At 40.1% G+C, this 19,930-nt stretch overlaps 1 protein-coding gene across 1 annotated transcript in view; it reads left to right on the top strand.

The window, feature by feature from the left end:
• Window positions 1–19,930, top strand: part of si:ch211-156l18.8 (probable G-protein coupled receptor 158) — a 34,115-nt gene that overhangs the window by 8,889 nt on the left and 5,296 nt on the right. Inside the window, exons 3-10 of the mRNA XM_021320184.2 lie at window positions 2,874–2,970; window positions 9,126–9,346; window positions 10,252–10,320; window positions 13,254–13,363; window positions 13,903–14,141; window positions 15,435–15,573; window positions 15,663–15,765; window positions 16,027–16,173. Coding sequence (XP_021175859.2) covers window positions 2,874–2,970; window positions 9,126–9,346; window positions 10,252–10,320; window positions 13,254–13,363; window positions 13,903–14,141; window positions 15,435–15,573; window positions 15,663–15,765; window positions 16,027–16,173 — 1,125 coding nt within the window. The remainder of the gene's footprint in view (window positions 1–2,873; window positions 2,971–9,125; window positions 9,347–10,251; window positions 10,321–13,253; window positions 13,364–13,902; window positions 14,142–15,434; window positions 15,574–15,662; window positions 15,766–16,026; window positions 16,174–19,930) is intronic.

The raw sequence follows: 19,930 nt of genomic DNA, 5'->3' as shown, positions 1-19,930 counted from the left end.
ATTTATTTATTTATTTATTTATTTATTTATTTTTTTTGCTGGTACTGATCCACGTTTCGCTGGTGGTTTCTTCTTGTTAAATGGGAGTTTTCCTTCCGGCTGGTGCTACATCCATAGTCAATATGATAGGTTGCTGCAAAACTTAATGACTCATTGCAATCGACTGTTCAATGTTGCTTCATGCTCATCCAGGAAGAGGGATTGCTGCAAGACAGTGTTTTGATGCAATCAGCGGGACTTCCTTAGACATGTGTCTTTTTTCCTGTTTGAACAATACACTGAATTTGACTGTATTGTTTATTAAAGGGGATAGCTACAGGTTTTACTCTTCCCGGCCAGTAGGTGGCGCACTCACAGTGACCCACTTTTGTTCCAACCTTAAGTCGTTCTGTTGGCCAGCCGGTTGCCAGGTCCTTTGGTTAGCATTAGCAAACATTGAATCTACCTCTCCAGAAGGAAAGTGTCAACCTCCACATAGCATCTGAGCCCCTTTGCTCGGAGCAATGGTTAATCTTCGCAGAAGATTAACCATATGATACCGTTATTTATGTCCATCTAATGCTGATGCCACAAAAGTACTGAAATGCTCCTTAGGTGTTTGGGAAACATAAAATAAAGGTTTCATGAATCTCATATTGTGTTTTTGGAGCCTCTGGTCAATATTGAATTATCCATTTCATGCTTGACCAATCTAAGCATTTAAAATTTAAACTAGAGATGATCAAATTATTAGAAAAATTATAAAAAGAATGACACTGGCTGTCTGGAACCTACTGTATTTTTTTCTCCTGACAAATCTGTAAATGAAATTGACAATTAATCAAACATATATGTTTGAAGAGAAACAATTATTTTTTCTAAGTGTCTAAAAGCCAGGGTCTGATCTTGGCTCCTGTTACAGCCTATGTACTGAAGGCAATACCAAGTCAGTTTCTTATGATATACATTGGCACAGAAACCGTAACCAATTAGGCTCTTGGACCAATTAAATTTTGACATTTACAGTTTTACTTCAACAATGATTTAAAAATTAAGGTGTTGCATTTTTAACTTCAGCAATATTTAGATAGAATCCCAGTTTTCTTCTGCTAGATTAGGGGTTTGCAACCTGTAGTTCCAGAGTGGCTCTTTGTCTCAGTTAATATATTAAATAATGAAATACTGACCCATTTTGTTTCATCCATTTGCACTGTGCCTCCATCTAAAAAACACTGCCCCCCTGGTAAATTTGTTCTGTAGGTGTCTAAACGTTTTCAGGATGAACTGAGCGAAAGTCTGGTTGCATTTGATTAAAGCTTGCTGACTACTTAAGTAAAAACAAGTAAATAATGTTAATAGAGCACAACAAAATGTTTTCCAGCTACCAACTAAAGCTCAAGATAATAGGTGAAAAGCTTAATAATCTGTTTTCAATCATTGTTTGAAACCCCCTCTTATTGAAAAGCAAAACTTTTGTTCAAATGGAAGGAAAGATAAAAAGATTATCTGATCCAGGATTCTGGGGTTCTGATCTGATGCATACACCTGAATTTCAATATCTGCCAATTCCAATATTTTCCAATCCAGAGCACTGTTTCTTAAGCTTTTAGTGATTTTGGTGTACAAGAGAGACCGATAAAGGTAACCCCAAATAGCTCACTGAGATGCGCATTGTGTATCTTAGTGAAACAAAAATCTTTTGATGATGACACATTATGACGATGCTCACTTTTTTTAACAACTCTTAATAGCAATTAGCATTGCTCAATATAACAACACCCTCTGTGTATTTCCCAACAGGTTTCAAAGTATCCTAATAGGCTGCTAACATTTCCAGACCCAACATATTTCATTGCAAATAACCAAAAACATATAAAACATTAGAATTCACTAAAATACAAAGTACTAAACGGAGGATCAAGGTTATAAACAAATGCAAAGTCTCCTGACAGAGATGTGGCTCCTGAAGCTCTTTCTGGCTGACGATATTACGCTGTGCGTCTCTTTCTTTTTTTCTTTTTTTTATATTTTAAAAATTCGCTCACAATTCACATGAGAATTGGATGGAAACACAGCTAGTTATGGGTGGGGCATTGATTTGCATTGAAATTAGAATGTGCTTAGGCCCTCTATGTCCTTAATTACAGCAGCGCTCCAACTGCAGGTTGCTCAAGTGTGAGCCACAAGACTCCTGATTAGGCGTCAGAACGTTTTCAGAAAAAACTCAGAAAAAGTCGGGTTGCCCCCAATTTAAGCCTGTTTGCTGTTGTGATGACCCGGATAACTGAGAATTTCCACAGGCTTTCTAATAATAATGATGAAAAATGTACAGGAGTATTTTAGGGAGAACAGGACATCAGAGAATGAGAGAAATACATTAAATGTAGGAGAGTAAATCGGGTCACCACAAATAGGAAAGACACTAAACCTAAAGGAATGAACTAATATGGTAAGATTTTTCTGACACTAATTAACACAAAGGAATGAACTAAATACATGATCATATAGCAAATAAATGAACAGGGAAATGGTGAAAACACAAACACATATGAAAAACAAAACAAAAACACCTGCGGATCATGACTTGTAAATAAAGATATGGTTTCACCTGCATTCAAAACACTTATTTAAATATCAGCTATGAAATTACAGTGTGCATTGTATTATTGAAGTGTACAATCAAACAGAATATGACATGTAGCAACACAGGACCATGGCATCTGGATTTGATGAACAGATGTGCATTATCAGGTCCACTACCTATTCTGGATCAGATCAGCCCTATCTCAAGACAGACATTTAAAGACCTTTTCTTTTTTCCTAAAGTGAATATACCACCAACTCACATTTCAAATAAATAAATATAAAGAGTAAACACACCGTCTCTTTTTTAGTGCGTGCCAGTTCCAGGCCGGGGCTTTCGACTTGGTCAGTACTGCTGCCGTTGTAAGGAGGGATACTACAACCCGGAAATCTCTCCTGAGAATGCTGGTAAGTCAGCCACCAGACCATCAGTCAATAACAAGATTTAAATCAGAGATTCCACAGCAATTCAGTGCTGCTCACAGCAATGTTCTGTTAGTTATGTTTTGAAAGAATGAAAAATATTAAAAATGGTGATAAGTTTTGAATTTATAAAGGCTAACCAATTATATATGACCCACTTTGTATTGTTTTGTTAGTTAAACAACAGATTAAACAATATGCATTTTTTTTAAAAACTATTACTGCATTTAAATAATGATTGAAACTAATTTAGAGTGGATCTATGAATTGTGTTGTATTGAGAGAAACTGATTTCTCATTTACGTCTTGATAATTCCCCACCAGTCGTGGTATTTTAGTGTGGAGACTGCATATAGAGGGCCCACCACACTTATTGGCATACATGTGTAAAGCCTTTAGATGAACAAATCTTTTATTGCAGCAGTATAATCTCACTCTGAAAAGGGCCACACTTGATGGTCTAGTGTTCTATTTCTTTCCTAGCATTTCTTTAACCCATGCTTTGTTTAGCATTGTCAAGTTGGCATTCAAGGTCAACCGTGTACCACCCTACAATGCAGAGGATGGCCACAAAATGTCATTAGTACCCATTTTTAGCTTTTGTCATCTTCTTCTTTTTCTTCTTCATTTTAAAAAAGATTACTCATTCCATATACAGTAGTTGTCCCCACAATTATTCTACACAACTGTGCTGGAATTCTGAAATAAGGGCCTTCCAAAAATATTCCTACCTCCCAGACTTTGTTGTTGTTGCTTTTTTGTTTGTATATTTGCTTTTTGTCACAACCACAAACATATGGGGATTTTATATATGGATTTTATCTAATAGACCAAAAATAATTTCTGATGTTAAAAAAAAAATTTGTTTTCAAAGGTGCATCACAAAAAATATTTTTCAGTCCTCTTTACTCTGATGCTACAAAACAGAATCCATTGAAATCTGTGGGATGATGATCAGAGATCAGCTAATTGGTAAACACACTTCACCTATGTGGAAATTTATAAACCAAGCTGCTTTTCAAAAACCTCAGAGATATGTTAAAGAAGATTAGTGAACAAACAGCAACAAGAAGACCAGGGAACTGTGAATCAAGGCGTGTGTGTGTGTGTTCCTTATAGCAGGCCTGATATTGGACTGCAGCTATTTAAAAAGGATCTCTTAAAGCCTTTCTATCCTGAAAACAAACACCTGTGTCTACTGTAATAAACAATGAAACTGTTAAATCACCAGTTAAGAAATATGAAAACAATGTGTGTAGTCCAAAGGTTTGACCTGTTTTTCAATCACACTCACAACTATAGACCTATATGCCTTAAGTTCCAATGGCATTTATTAAGAAATACTGCTTGTCAAATGTATGTGAAGAGTACATATACACAGAGTTGATGAACCCATGAAAGAATTATTCTGCAAGTCACTCTGACATGCTGGTTGTCAACTTCTAAGTGTTGGAGACCCACTCTGGTATTCTTGGGGTTTGGAGGCGATCAAAGATGGTTTGTTTCTGTTTCTCTACCAGCATTTTGAGAACTTAAATTAAAATTCTAACACTGTGATTTGTGACTTGGTGCTCCCTCATGCAGGAAAATTTATCCCCAAAATTTACCCAGATTGTTGAACAAAGTTGCTGTTACAGGACATTTGGATCCCACTCTTTATTCAAGACAGAGTTCTGGGTCAGAATTGAAGGTCCACTCCTTTGTATTTTCTTGAATATGTCAGAATGCTTCCTTCAGAATGTCAGTCTGTCCTTGATTATGTTTTTGGAAGAATGGTGGTTCATTTGCTGCCCTTCTTAGTATATAGTTTAAATTCAAAGTCTACAAGTCATGGTGCAGCAAATGCTCTTACATCCACCTTCTGCTACTGTTGAGCAAGCTATGCACTGGCGGTAACACCATTCTGCAGCACATTCCTCTAAGGAGAACAGGCCAGCTCTTGCTGGAAACTGAGTCATCCACAAGCCTTCTTCAATGTCCCTAAAACCTCTCATCCTGAAGTTCTGTTCTTGTTGAGATCATTTTTGATCACTAGCACATTTCTTTGTGCTTGCCAACTGCAAACACAAGTAGACAATGATTTTAAGCGCATGTGCCCCTCTTTACAGCGATTCAGCTGGATTCTTTCAGAGCTTCACCTGTGCTGATGAGTTAACTACGCTGAAATAAAGGGGATCATTTCCTGCCAGGGTAAAATACAATGGAGACTAGTTTTTGTTTGAAATTCATGTGTTTAAGCAGATAAAGCCCTTTGTTATTGATACACATTAGATCACCTTGCTCCATGATCTAAAACAATCTGTGGCGTCTCTGCATTTGGGGCCTGTGGGGCCTGACCTCACCAGATGTCACTGTGGAGCTCTATGTTCACAATATTTAGTGGGACAGGATTGTTTCTTATAGAGTAATATTTTTAAAAGACCAATTTTCTTACCAATAAAATTCTGTTAGAACCATTTGTGTCTATATATCTAAGTCTGCTAGAAAACTGTCAAGCTCAGTAGGCTAAATCCTCTAGAGGCGCCTTGATATTGGGGCCAGCGCACCAACGTTTGTTTAAATGATGAACATCTGAAATTGTATAGTGCATGTCCAACGCGCTCTCAGTAGACAGCCGTGGGGCACAAATACTACGGCCCCAAGCTCAGATCATCCAATCAAAATACTAGAATTGCACTCGACACGTTTACGTTCTGCCGGACAGTGTGCAACCATCCAGTGTTGGTTGTCCTTGCTGGCTCATTGAAGGATTAATGTGAATCTTTTTTGTTCAATGAATGAACAGTATTAGTGAGCCTTTATTTAGAATTTTATGTCTAAAAATTTAATTATCTTCAGCTTATGTAAAATGGCATTTCTAGTGTGTTGATTTACGTTAATTTACTTGTTAAATTTAAAATTAATCAAAGTCAGGTTCTATCCGTCACAAGAAAGATTTGTTGCTGCAATTGGGTGTTGAGTTTTTGTGTCCCACTTAACTTATCATGAAAGAGACGCCACTAAATACAATGCAAACATTTTCCACAAAAACAATTAACCTGTGATATTTTTCTATATAATTAAAACATAAAAAAGCTGATTTTTTTCTAACAGTTTTAAAACACATTATCTTATTTGGAAATTTGGAAAATGCAGCATGTCTGTCCTGTTCTGGGGTAAGTTTGATATGTTGTACACATAATACTGTCAAACATCTACCATGTTGCAGGGCAGCTTCTGTATGTACAGAATGTTACAAAATAATTTATGATCAATTGGAGTCATAGGGTCAGAGATTAGCTTACCAGCTATCCTGTTCAGAGAGGACAACCATCTGCAAATGTTCCTAATTTTGTGACCTGGAGCAGAAACCTAACACACTGTGAATGACTCATTCTGAGGCAAACAGAACACGCAAGGCTGACAAGTCTGGTCTGTTGGAAAAATGAGCATAAGCTGTTTTTGAGCTGTTGCTTTTCTTCTACAGAATATTTTTAGGATTTGGGGGGAAGTGTTGTTCTGTTCTGGAGTCAGTGAGCGCTGGTAAACACATAAAACAGTTCACTGATACAGTCCTGGACACATTTGTTGGTACTACTGTCAAAGACAGGTCCAAAGCAAAACCATTCAAGTAGATTTATTTAGCCAGGATGAAAATACTATTTAACAAAATTGCCAGTGGCACAGTTCCTTTAGAATAAATATAACAAAAGTATTTTTTTAATTATACGGTTATTAAAACTTTTCTAAAACATTTCTTAAGACTTCTAATTAGTTGTTCATTATATTCTGTTTCTCTTGGGTATCATTATGATGTGACACAAAGCTACAGTATATGCTGGAGTGGTACCCGTACATATCTTGCTACCACGCACAGTTTATTGTAAGGAAGGCAAAAAAACAAGTGTTAGTGAACTGCAGGAAGGAACGTCATCTTGGGGGTCAGAAGTCTCCATGACAACCACTTGACACCATCTACATGACAGCTGCTTATTTGGAAATGATGCCAGAAAAAAAAATGTCTGTCTCAGAAACACAAACATAATTCAAATCAATTTTATACATAGAGCGCCAATTAACGATACATGTCATCTCAAGGCTCTTTACAAAGTCAAATTAAATCAAATCATACAGATTGGTCAAAAATTTTATTATTTAAGGAAAGCCAGCAGATTGCATTGAGTCTTGACAAGCAGCATTCACTCCTTCTGAAAGAGCGTAGAGCCACAGGGAGAGTGGTCTGCATTGTTGATGGCTCTGCAGCAATCCCTCATACTGAGCAAGCATGAAGCGACAGTGGAGAGGAAAACTCGCCTTTTAACCGGGAGGAGAACCTCCGGCAGAACCGGGCTCAGTATGAACGGTCATCTGCCTCGATCCACTGGGGCTTAGAGAAGACAGAGCAGAGACACAAAAGGCACAGAAGCACACATTGATCCAGAACCCCTTCTATGTTACATGGTTATAGTGGATGATCTGTGTCCCCTGGATGATGTCACAGCTGACAGAACGCCAGACCAGGTAAACATGTGGAATTTGCTAAACTCCAATGGAAACTTGTGGATTGGTCCAAAGACCCTAAAACTTACCTTTTAGAGATTACGCGATAACAGATGCTGGGAAACAACAGATAACTAACGGACACTGAGGACGTCACAGATGTGGCGTACATAAACAAATGAACAGTTACTGTATCTCGGGGCAGTATGCACGTTAGGATAAACCCTGAAGCTATGCTATTTCGCAGTATAACAGCGACACATGTCCCAAAGATGGCATGGGAGGGATGGACCACTCCAGCAGGGTTATGTCCTTGCTGATCCATATAAGCTGACGTAACTGAGAGCTTGGTGCTCTCACTTCCAATTTTACCTTTTCCTGCATTGTGATCAATATGAGAGTCCAGTACTGAAGCTGTACTATTCCTCTGGCATTTTTTAGATTAAATGTGTTAAAGTATAATTTGTGTCTCAAGAGTATTTTTCTTACTTAAGAAGTCATCAATAGAAGAAGACCGCTTCTCCAGGGTAAAGAACTGGGAGGACTGTAACAGGGTGCGGTTAAATCTTTACAATACAACGGAGGTGAGCATGTGGGAAAACACACTATACCCACTGTTAAGTGTCAGGAAGGCGCTGTAATGGTTTGGGCCTAATTTTCTTCCCAAGATGTTGGGAACTTTGTTTGCCATCATGAACTCTTTGAAATGGCAGAAGGTTTTATAAATGAATCTGGTGGATTCATAATCCTTACCCAGAAAACTGAAAATGAACCATCACTGGCAGGATAATGATTTACTAAATCAACACAGAAATTGTTCTTTAGATACAAAATTGATCTTCCTCCAGTGCCATTTCATCCCAGACTAAACTCCTGTAGAAAAGCTGTGGGCTGAGCTGAAGAGAAAAGAACATCAACCAGGAGCCAGAACTCTGGATGAGAGGTCTAGAGATGAACAAAGATTCCTCTCTTTATGCTCCAACTTCAGGAAATGTAAAACACCAAGTATGAAAAGAAGGGCTACCAATAATAAAAATAAAAATTATCACCCAATGTGAGATGTTTGTCAGTTAAATAAATTTACCTTAGTTAAAGTGTGGATTTTTCTCAATACTTCAGAGTGAGATTGTTCTTTCTCAATAAAAGATGAACTTATTTTAAGGCTTTCAACCAGGTTTTCCAGCAGATGTTCCCAGCGTTTTGCCTCCCTCAGTTTCACGCTGGGTAAATTTGCCTCTTCCTACGTTTTACTTCCCATGTTACTTCATTTTAGCAAATACATGATATTGTAGTTAAATTAATCGTTTTAAGAAACAAGAGACTGGGTGACTGTGGCTCCATGGGTAGAGTAGTTATCTACTCAGAAGGTTGTGGGTTTGATCCTGGTTTATTTATTTGAAAAATGGAAAGACTGACATTTCTGCAAGGAAATATATACATCTGTAAGGCTTTAAGCAACATAATGGGAAGAATATGTGTGCATCTGGCTCTATTTCTTTTACACATTTGATTCATTTCAAATCAGGTAAACAAAAAGCTTTACAGACGTGATTTCGTCACTGGTAAATGTGAGAGGTGCAGATTTGCAGAGGCCACTGCAGTCTGAGGCTGTCACATGGATTTGTGTAGGTGGTGTATGTGCATGTATCTGTGTTTTGCAGATGGAGGCCCTATGAATGGCAGCGAAAGCAGTGTTACATGTTACCCGAACATGCCCATCTGTCTACCATGCTGGTCAGGCTGTAAGAGCTGTCGGGATAGCACCCCCTGCTGGGTGCAAGAAGACAGGCTCCTCAGAGCTGGAGTGCTGGCCCTCCAGGCGCTCTTTATGTTTCTGGTCTTCGTCAGCATGTTGATGTCCTATCAACATCGTCAAAACCGGGTGAGTCAGTTATTTTGGTGAATAAGGATGAGCGATGACGTGGACCCGCTCTAACACTAAGCCATCTGATACAGGATTCACTAACCAGACACATCCTCTCTTATCACATTTAAATCTTCATAGTTGTCTTCTTCTGAGTTAAAAACATTCACTGCCTAATGTGTTACATTCGATGTCAAAATGTTTCAAAGAGATTTCCAAAATCGTATGAATGATGTGAAAGCAACAGAATCTCTTTTTTGTGTAGTGATTTTACAGTCTAAGTTTCAAGTAACACATTACAAAAGAAGTAACAAATGATGCTATCATCGTTTAGACCAGTGGTCACCTACATGATGCCCGCGGGCACCAAGTAGCCCCCCAGGACCACATGTGGCGCCCCCTAGCCTGATCTAAAAAAAAAGCCCAAACCACAAGTGAGCTACATCTAAAACTTTATTTTATTCCATTACTCTTCTTATTTATTCACACTTGCTTCTATATAGATTTAAAAATGAAAATATCTATAAAAAAGCATGATTTTTTTTTTTATTTTACATAAAATTAAGATGAACTCTTACTCTTCTAGTTCAAAGGTCAGTATTGGTAGCCTTTCGTATGACACAACACCAATGAAGTAGCTCTCAGTTTCAAAAAGATTGGTGACTCCTGGTTTAGACTGTCACAGTGCACAGTGTGTATAAAGGTCGCTAGAATATTGTTCAGAATATCAGAATGACAAAACCTGAAATGTAATGTGAAATAAGAGGGATAGGATTTGCAAACTAAACAAAATATCAAAATGTATGGGAAGATGTGGCAAACAGTGAGGGAAGCAGGTTGTAACATGAAAAGTGAAGTACTTGGGGCTTCATCTTTTCAATCTTTTTGTTCTTTTGTCTCTTCCTCCATCGCTACACCTTCAGAGGATCCGGGCCTCCAGCCTCCTGCTGCTGGAAACCATTCTGTTCGGCTCTCTGCTCCTCTACTTCCCGGTAAGTCTCCAAGCCAGTACGATGTGAAAAGTTACAGCTTGGAGTTCATCACAGACAGACAGCCTAAAGACCATCAGAACGTGTGCATTTCTCAGCTCCAGTCATAGATTATTAATCAGTCTTTAGATTCATTTTGTAACAACTGCCATCTTCTTCATTTCTCTGGATCAGTGGATGAGGGATTGTTCCTGCAAACTGAGACAGTGTGTGCAGAGCTGCACATTACCGGCGGTGATTTAATGTGTCAACATGTTAATGGGCTGCCGGCTCTCCCCCTCTGAACTGCTTACAGTCATTTCTAAAAATAACAAGTGATCAGCATTTAACAGTTAAGCAGCAGGCGAGGTACTAACAGAAAAGCTTGTCCTATTATACAGACTAGCCTTAGTGTTGAACAGATGAAACATTTATCATCTGTTTATTCATTTTTGGTGTTCTTCTGCGGTCTGAATCAGTTCAGCAATTGAAACCATTCAATACTACACTGTGGTGTAGTATCGAGTCAACCCTCCGAATCATTGAACTCAGATGGTCGATCACGTCCATGGCCACAAGTGCATAAAATCCACAGCTAGGTATGCAGACTGCTGTCCCTGCCAAGAGCTCAGTGAATTTCAGCATGGTACCATGATGGGACGCAACCTGTATAATAAGTCTTTTCACTGCTAAGGACTCCACAGTGAGTCCTTAGTCCTTAATGAGTGATATTATAACAAAGTGGAAGCGACTGGGAACGATAGCCATGACATGGTAGGCCATTCAAAATCACTGAGTAGACTTATTGCAGACTGAGGTGCACAGTGTGTAGAAGAGCCATACTTCCAGCACAGTCAATAGCCATAGACTTCCAAACTTCATGTGGTCTTCAGATTACATGAAGAATGGTGCGAAGAAGACTTTAATGGAATACATTTCCATGGCTGGACTGCTATCTCCAAACCATACATCAGTAAGGGCAAAGCGTTGGAAGCAGTGAGAGGGAGCTCTGAGCTCTAGACCAGTGGAGATGTTTTCTCTGAAGTTATAAATCTGTAAATCCAATGGACAAATCTGGGGCTGGCGGTTGCCAGGAGAAAGATACTTACCTGACTACATGATGAAAGTTAGTAAATTCATTGTAAGCCCTGGTGGAGTGGAGTTCAGATGCTACAGACACAGGAGGGTTTGTTAGCCTGTCGACTGTGGCAAATAGTTAATAAATATTAACGTTTTTGCTGATGATCTCAGAGAAGATGGATTCCCTTGCATTTTTTGAGCTGTAAGTTACATCTGTAAAGTCTCTCTTCACAGATGTCACAGTGAACATGGAGTCTAGTCTTTCTCCACCTGCTTTCAGCTTTGTGACACTCCCTTTTTTCACTGGAGCACTTCTCCATGGAGATTTGTCCAGTGATATTGTCTCTGTGGCAGGTTGCATCTGACAATTAATGGCTTTTAAGTATGATTGTTTATTTCTGTTTGTTATCCTTTTAACTTTGTTTTTTTCTATCACATGTCATCACGTACATTTTACAGTAGTCCCCAGTCCCCATATTTGCCATAACTGCATTTGGCTTTAGCTCAGAGAAATACCACATATTTAGAACAAACAAACCCAAGGTTTGAAGATGAACCATAGAACCAATATGTTCTTGCCTGTCTGAAGGGATTTTTTTGTGGCACTAGTGGCCCTGTGGTAAATTAAAACTAGGCTGATAGAGAGGGTGAATACATGCAGGAAAGGATCACAGGCCAGATTCTGCCCCAGGTCAGCCGCATCAAGGACAGAGGTCCTCCATACATGGGCCGCATGCGCTACTCCGTGCCAGTGGCACATCGCAATTTTATTTTGAATCCTTTTTTAAAATAGTACAACACATATTATTGAATATTGGTATGAAAATGTATGTAGGACATGTATGTAGGATTAAAGCCAGGTTGCTAATTTCTATTGGCAGAATGGTGTCAAGCACATACAACAAACACAATGAAAGCAATTCAAAATAAATAAACTTTTCAACATAATTATCAATAAAACCTCTATACAACCATACAGTTTTCATTATTGCTACATTTTAAGACATTAGCTAAGCTAGATGCTAGCAGATGTTAGCTGCTAACCCACAAGTATAGATCTCTAGTTAGATTCAGAAATGGTTCTATGGAGATGATCTAAAAAAAGTACACAACTGTCTCTTCTTTACAGGTTAATATGTGAGCAATTGTAAACAACTGTAAATGTTCTACCATGTTGTTGGAAAAGCAAAAATTACCAGGAAAAAGTTGTGCTACAATTGTTTTATACCTATCAACTCTAAGCCATGAGCAGCAGCCTCCATTTCTTAGCACACCACATTCCGTGCGTTCTCGTTTGGTCAGATTCTCAGCATTGTAATAAATGTAATACATCACAATGCATCAGAAACCCAATTGTGCGTCCATGTTGTATATTTTGTGGCATAAGGAAACAACATAGAGTTCAACAACTTAGGTTGATAATGTATCCTAACAGTTTGCACGTGTTACAGAAGGAAATCAGCCATTTAGGCTAAAACTTAACAAGACTTGCATTGAGCATCAGACACTTTGGACAATCTAATTCAATAAAACTTAAAGAGGGGCAAAAGCAATTTCTATTGTTAAAAATATGCATTGATTTTGCTGATATATTTCCATCAGTCAAGAGGTAAAATTCAAAACAGCCACTTATCCTGTGCTGTTCCCTCACTTTTCTGTACTTGAACAAGTGAAACCATGATTTGTGCCTGCAGATAAGGTCATCTTTGAAAGGTACGACAGGTAGTCTTACTTTGTTTGCTAACCTTTGATCAACGACTTGAAACTGTAATATTAGTACTTGTAGCAGAGCTAATGGTTTACAGTAATAACAATAAACATCTGCAATCAAGATACAGTCTTTCCTGTAGTTTCACTTTGTGTGTCTCCCCCCGCAGGTCTTCATTCTGTACTTCAAGCCAAGCACCTTCAGATGTATTCTGCTGCGCTGGGTCCGAATGCTTGGCTTCTCCATTGTCTATGGCACAATTACACTGAAAATGTACAGGTACAGAATTGATATAACGTCACAGAAACACACTCTAAACTATGGCAGCAGGCGAGTCTTCTGCAATAAATGAAATATACGTCAGGAATCCATTTGGAGGACAATTCATGGACAATAACACCCAGTATCAGGATATGATCTGTCAAAGACACAAAGTTCTGCAAAAAGTCTTGATGAATAAGAGATTAAATCCTGTTAAAGATTCCACAAATTATTTTCCTCTTTCGTTTAAAAAAGTAACGTGTAGGGACTTTATCGCCCCTTAGATGAAAAAATGAAAAAAATAGAATCTCTTTTTTTCAAACACTTTCTCGCTCCTCCACTTTTGATGTGATACCAGAAACTACTGGATTTTTCTCACCTGTATTAACATAAATATAGTCTCCAATGGGCATTACAGGCCTCATGGGATAATAAGTAGTAACAAGTACGGTTATAGAGAAGAAGGCTGTGTGCAGTTATCCTTATCTTTCATCTCAAGCCAGTTTGGAGGGAAGTTCTCCAGCAATAAAGCCCTGACTGCCTCTCTCCCTGCCCAGGGTGCTGAAGGTGTTCCTCTCACGGACAGCCCAGAGAATGCCCTACATATCCAGCCTCCACCTGCTGAGGATTCTGGGAGTGATGCTGATGACGGTCAGCTGGTTCCTGTGTGCGTGGACTGTGGGTGTGCTCCAGAACCGAGACAGGGACATTCCGGTTTTTGTCACAGCCACCACGTCAGACGGTCAGGCCTTCAACCTGTGCTACCTGGACCGCTGGGACTACATGATGGCTGTGGGTGAGTGCAGGCAGACAGGCAGCAGCTGAAGGCATCATTATTGCTAAATACTAACAGCCTATTTACTTGTTTTATTACATCTACAATGCAGGGTAAATAAATAGGCTGCAAAATATTAGATCTTTTGCAATATTACAACCATGAACACTCACTATAGCTACTTTATGAGATGCACTTTCTTGCCATCAAGTACAACCCCTTTTGCTTTCATAGCTGCCTTTATTCCTTAATTTCCTACAATTTCAAAACACTCATTGCAAACACTATTTTATAGGCGTTTAAGTCATTGCTGCATTTACATTAGTACACAGAAATGTTTTGGTGACTTGCTGTAAAGACCATTACTATTGCCAGTGCCTCATGGGAAGGTCTGATAAGAATAACGTTCTATTTTGTAGTATGTTTCAACAGGAAATGTAATTGTTATAGACTGTCAACTAATACTCATCTGTAATGTAAATCATCATCGAAAGGCTGTGTTTAATGGGACAATGCACATTTTAAAAGCAGATAGACCATGCAAAATGTTGCACACTAGTTAAATGTGTACACATTTAATTATTTCTTGCGAGGATTAATACATATTTATTGAAATCTCTTTGTGATTGAATGTCCAATATCCTGACACTTTTGTAATAACCTTCCCACCTGTGGAAAAAGTAATTATTGTGCCTAAAACTGGACCGAGATGATACAATTTTTTTAACATTTGTAGCAAGTTTTTTACTTTTTGTGATAAAGAATCTGTCAAATGAAACGTTTTCCACATATGTGACATTTATCCTGTATAATTCAACTGAAAAACAAGTGCATCTGCCAGTGGAGAATAAACATATATAATGCAGTCACCCAGTTGACTGAGTGTGCACGCTGCAACACTAATATGCTGCTGAAGCATCTTTTGATTAAATTTCAGCATTCACTCTTCTTTGGTAGGAGTCTGTCAGTATCCCTTAAACTGACCTGGTAATATTTGCCCAAATGTGTAAGATTATGAGGATGGCCCTTTATCCACAGCTCTTATCAGGTGATCCCACAGATTTTCTGAGCGGTTTCATTCATTCAGGCCCTTTCAAAACTTTAATTTTACTCTAATGAAGTCACAAAACATTGCCCCGCAGAGTTTTTTGTAGATTTTATCTTGTTCAAGATGTTTTCATCAGAAGAAAAGGCTTCCCGCAGGAGCTGTGAGTCAGGTCATGTTAAAAGATAGCACAGACATTTAGGTTCTTTTCTAATCAACGTGAAATAAATAATCACCACTTATTGGGTCTATTCTGTGTTTTCTTTCAGCTGAGCTCCTGTTCCTGTGCTGGGGCAGCTCCCTGTGGACAGCTGTCAGGCCGGTCCCCTCAGCCTTTCATGAACCTCGCTACATGGGCATTGCCATCCACAACGAGCTCTTGCTCTCCTCCATGTTCCACCTGTTTCGGTAACCCAGATGCAAGATTTTCAGTATTCTGCATGCACTCTGAAGTCCAAGCTGTGCTCAGTGAGGACTATGTTTCCATCTTTCATTAGGTTCACCTTTCAGTCTCTCCATCCTGACTGGATGTTACTGCTGTCCTTTATGCACACCCATGTCACCATCACAGTTACACTTACGCTGCTCCTCGTGCCAAAGGTATTTGCACATCACAGAGCCAATGGAAATTTAGGGCTGCCTAAATTCTTAGGAAAGTAAACGCTGCAATGTAACTAGCAATAACATTTTCCTTCAGCAGTTTAGCTCTCACGTTACCAATCATCGTTCATATTTATTCGACCAGTTTTAACAAAGATTTTAAAGATCAACAAACTTACCATGCAGGCCATTTCTGCAGCTTCATACAGCACTTGTATGTCTTATATGGTTCTCTTCATAATGCTGGTGTGTGTTCTGCAGTTTTTCTATGAGTCTAAACCTAGAAAAGAGGAGATAGCCGCAGAGGTGTACGAAGACGAAATGGATATGCGACGTTCTGCCTCATACCTCAACAACAGCTTTTGTTCAGCTTGGAGCGAGCACAGTATGGACCCAGATGATTTTCAGGTAAAGACTCATGTCCTGTCAGAGCAATGCAAGGTACTGAATCTGTGACATACAGTTGAAACCTCTACTGTTTTAAGGTTTTCTATTGCCACAATAAATGCCACAATAATGAGATCAAGATTTTTTTTACAGCTTTGTTCAAATTCAGTAGTTTACATACATTAAGATTATCATGGCATTACAATTTTAGGAAAGCCCAGATGATGATGTCAGGACTTCGAAAGCAAATGGGTTGACACTTGAGTTAATTAGGGGAACACCTATAGATGTATTTTAAGGTAATTCCTCAAACACATATTGAAATCAAAAGAAATAAGCCACAACATCAGGAAGAGAAATTGTGGATCTCAGCTGATCTGGTGCATTCATGGGTACAATTTCCCTGTCTAGAGGTACCACATTCATCTGTTCAAACAGTTACAATGCCGTGTATAATTATTCACCTCCTTGGCTTTTTACCTTTTTTTTTACATTCACAGCTGTTTACAAGGTGTGAACAGGTGTGTTTAAGCTGTAACAAGTTAAATGTTTTAATATTATTTTATGTGATGGATCTGCACAAAATACTCTAAGTTGGTGGAGAGACATCTATCAATCCACTGTCTTCCGCTTATCTAAGATGGCGTTGTGGGGGCAACAGGTCTAGGAGAGAAAGCGACATATCCCTCTTCACAGCAACATCCTTCAGCTCATTCTGGGGGACCCCAAGGAGTTCACAGGACAGGAGGGATATATAGCCCTCCAGCGAGTTTTGGGTCTTCCCTTGGGTCTCCTCCCAGTGGGATGTGCCCAGAAGACCTCCAAAGGGAGGTGGCCTGGGGGGATCTTCTTCAGATGCCCAAACCATCTCCACTGGCTCTTGTTGATGTATAGAAGCAGGGGCAGTACTTTTAGCTTCCCCCAGATAACAGAGCTCCTCACCCTGTCTCTAAGGCTGAGCCCAGCTACTCTCCAGAGGAAGCTCATTTCGGCCACTTATATCCAGGATTTCATTTTATCGGTCATGACCCATAACCTCATCACCATAGGTGAGGGTTGAAATGTAGATGGACTGGTAAATCAACAGCTTTGCTTTTTTGACTCAGCTCTTCACCACAACAGGCTGCAGTAATGCCTGCATTACTGCAGAGGAAGCCCCAATCTGTCACTCGGGAACAAGACACCAAGATACCCAAACTCCTCCGCTAGAGATAGACACCAATCCCCAACCCAGAAGAGGATATCCACCTTTTTCCAGTTGAGGACCATGGCCTCAGACTTAGAGGAGCCGACTCTGCAAAAAATCCCCCCCCCCCCCCCCCCCCCCAAAAAAAAAGGCACTCGCCTGCTTTGTGATCCTTACGATCCTGTCATGAACTCCCCAAACAAGATTGGCAACAATCTTCAGGCCACAGCTCCTGGAAGCTGCATCAGTAATGGAGGTCCTGAACATGCTCCATTCCAATTCCATGTCCCACACCTCCCTCGGGAGATGAGATTAACATTCCTCTTCATTCTTGAACTGAAGATCACTCAGACAGGTTCTTCGGCCAGACACTTCCAGTTCACCCTCACCACTTGTTTGTGTTTACCAGGTCTGTCCGGTAGCCTCCCCTACCACTGGATCCAACTCACTACCTGGTAGTGAGTTGGTGGTCGCTTGCCAGCTCTGCCCCTCTCTTGACCTGAGTGCCCAACACATAACACAGCTCCTTGGTATCTGATGATATGATTACAAAATCGATCATTAACCTTTGGCTCAAGGTGGCCTGGTACCAAATATACTTATGGACCACCCTGTGCTCGAACATGGTGTTTAGTGTGGACATTCTGTGCTTTGAACATATGTCCACCACCAAAACACGGTTTGGGTTCAGATCAGCTGAGGCATTAAGGTCCCCTAGGAGGACCATCCCAGATGGCACCCCTTCCAGTATACTATCCAGAGACTCCTGTAAGGTTGGGTTATCTAAACTGCTGTTTGGTGCTGTTTTGGCACATAAGCACATACCCCAACCCTAACAGTCAAAACCTTTCCTTTTTGCAACTTGAAGTCGAAAAGAGGCGACCCTCTCGCTCACTGCGTAACGCTCTAAAATCAAGGCACTCAGCCGGGGGCTTTTATGTATCCCCACTGCTGCCCAACATCTCACACTAAGTAACTGTGGAGTAGGAAAGAGTCCAGTGCCTCTCCGGGAGCTGGGTTCCAGAATCCAAGCTGTGTGTTGAGGTGAGTCCAACTATTTCTAGCCGTTACCGTTCAACCTCACGCAACAGCTCCAGCTCCTTACCCATCTACCCATTCCACATCCCTAAAGCCAGTTTGTTGCCAGGGATTAGCATGCCGAGGCCCCTGCCCTTGTCTGTCACCCAACTTCCATTGTTTTCAAAGTGACATGAGAAAAATAAATTATAAAAAATAATAAAATAATAAGGTCAAACCTGGCATGTCCATGTGTATGGTGCTATGAAGTCCCTAAGAAATGCTGGTCCAGTCACCTACCTCACATAATTAGTGAAATGCAGTGCCCCTGTGTGCAATCTGTCATGTGATCTGTGGGTAACACATATTTCCAGAGGCTGCAGCACCACTGAGCAAGAGCATCAGACCATGAAGACCAAGGAGCTCTTCAAACACGTCAGGGACAAAGTTGTTGAGAAGTATAAGTCAGGCTGAGGTTATAAAAAAAATCCAAATTTGCAAATATCCAAATGTTCCCCTGGAGCACAATCAGATCCATCATGGTAAATGGCTTGTACTTGTATAGCGCTTTAACTAGTCTTGATGACCTCCAAAGCGCTTCACACTACAGTTCAGTCATTCACCCATTCACACACACGTTCACACCCTGACGGTGGTGAGCTATGTTAGTAGCTACAGCTGCCCTGGGGCAGACTGACAGAGGCAAGGCTGCCATGCACCGGCACCACCGGGCCCTCTGACCACCGCCAGCAGGCAATGCGGGTGAAGTGTCTTGCCCAAGGACACAACGACAGAGACAGTCAGTGCGGGGGAATCGAACCGGCAACCCGCCAATTGCAAGACGAACCCATCTTCAAATAGAAAGCACATGGTACTACAACAAACCTGCCAAGAGACGGCCACCCACCAGATCTCACAGACAGAGAGCAAAGGTAACCCTAAAGGAGCTGCAGAGCTCCCCAACAGAGACTGGAGGATCTGTCCGTAGGACCACAATTACCCGTATGTTCCATAGAGCTGAGCTTTATGGAAGAGTGGCCAGAAAAAAAGCCATTATTTAGTGTTAAATAATGTGTTAAATAGATATAGAAAACTGGAAAAACTAAGAGGAAACATTTAAATGTGTTGGAATGGCCTAGTCAATGTCCAGACCTCAATCCAATTGAGAATCTGTGATTAGATCACTGTTCAGAAGCAAAAAACATCCAACAAGAAGGAGCTGGAGCAGTTAGGTCTGGAGGAATAGGCAGACATCTGGGTGACCAGATGCAGCGAGATCATAGAGCCTGATCCAAAGCCACTTGCAGCTGGAATGGCTGCAAAAGGTGGCTCTACAAAGCATTCAGTTTAAGGGGGGGGGGGGGGGCACTTATGCAAACCTACGTTTTCTGTTATTTTTGTGCTATTTGCTGCTTGCTTTATTATAAAAACATACCCCTTTCAAGTTGTGGCATGTCCTGTTAATGAAATGCTGCAAACTCTTAATTTATTTTGATTCCAGGTTGTGAGCTAAAAAAATATGAAAAATGCCAAGGGGTGAATACTTTTGCAAGGCACTGTATATGCAAGTATAAA

Source organism: Fundulus heteroclitus, chromosome 5 (genome assembly GCF_011125445.2).
Source record: "Fundulus heteroclitus isolate FHET01 chromosome 5, MU-UCD_Fhet_4.1, whole genome shotgun sequence".
Taxonomy (NCBI): Eukaryota; Metazoa; Chordata; class Actinopteri; order Cyprinodontiformes; family Fundulidae; genus Fundulus; species Fundulus heteroclitus.
The sequence above is the reverse complement of the archived record's forward strand: the minus strand, read 5'-3'. Positions and strand labels throughout refer to the sequence as shown.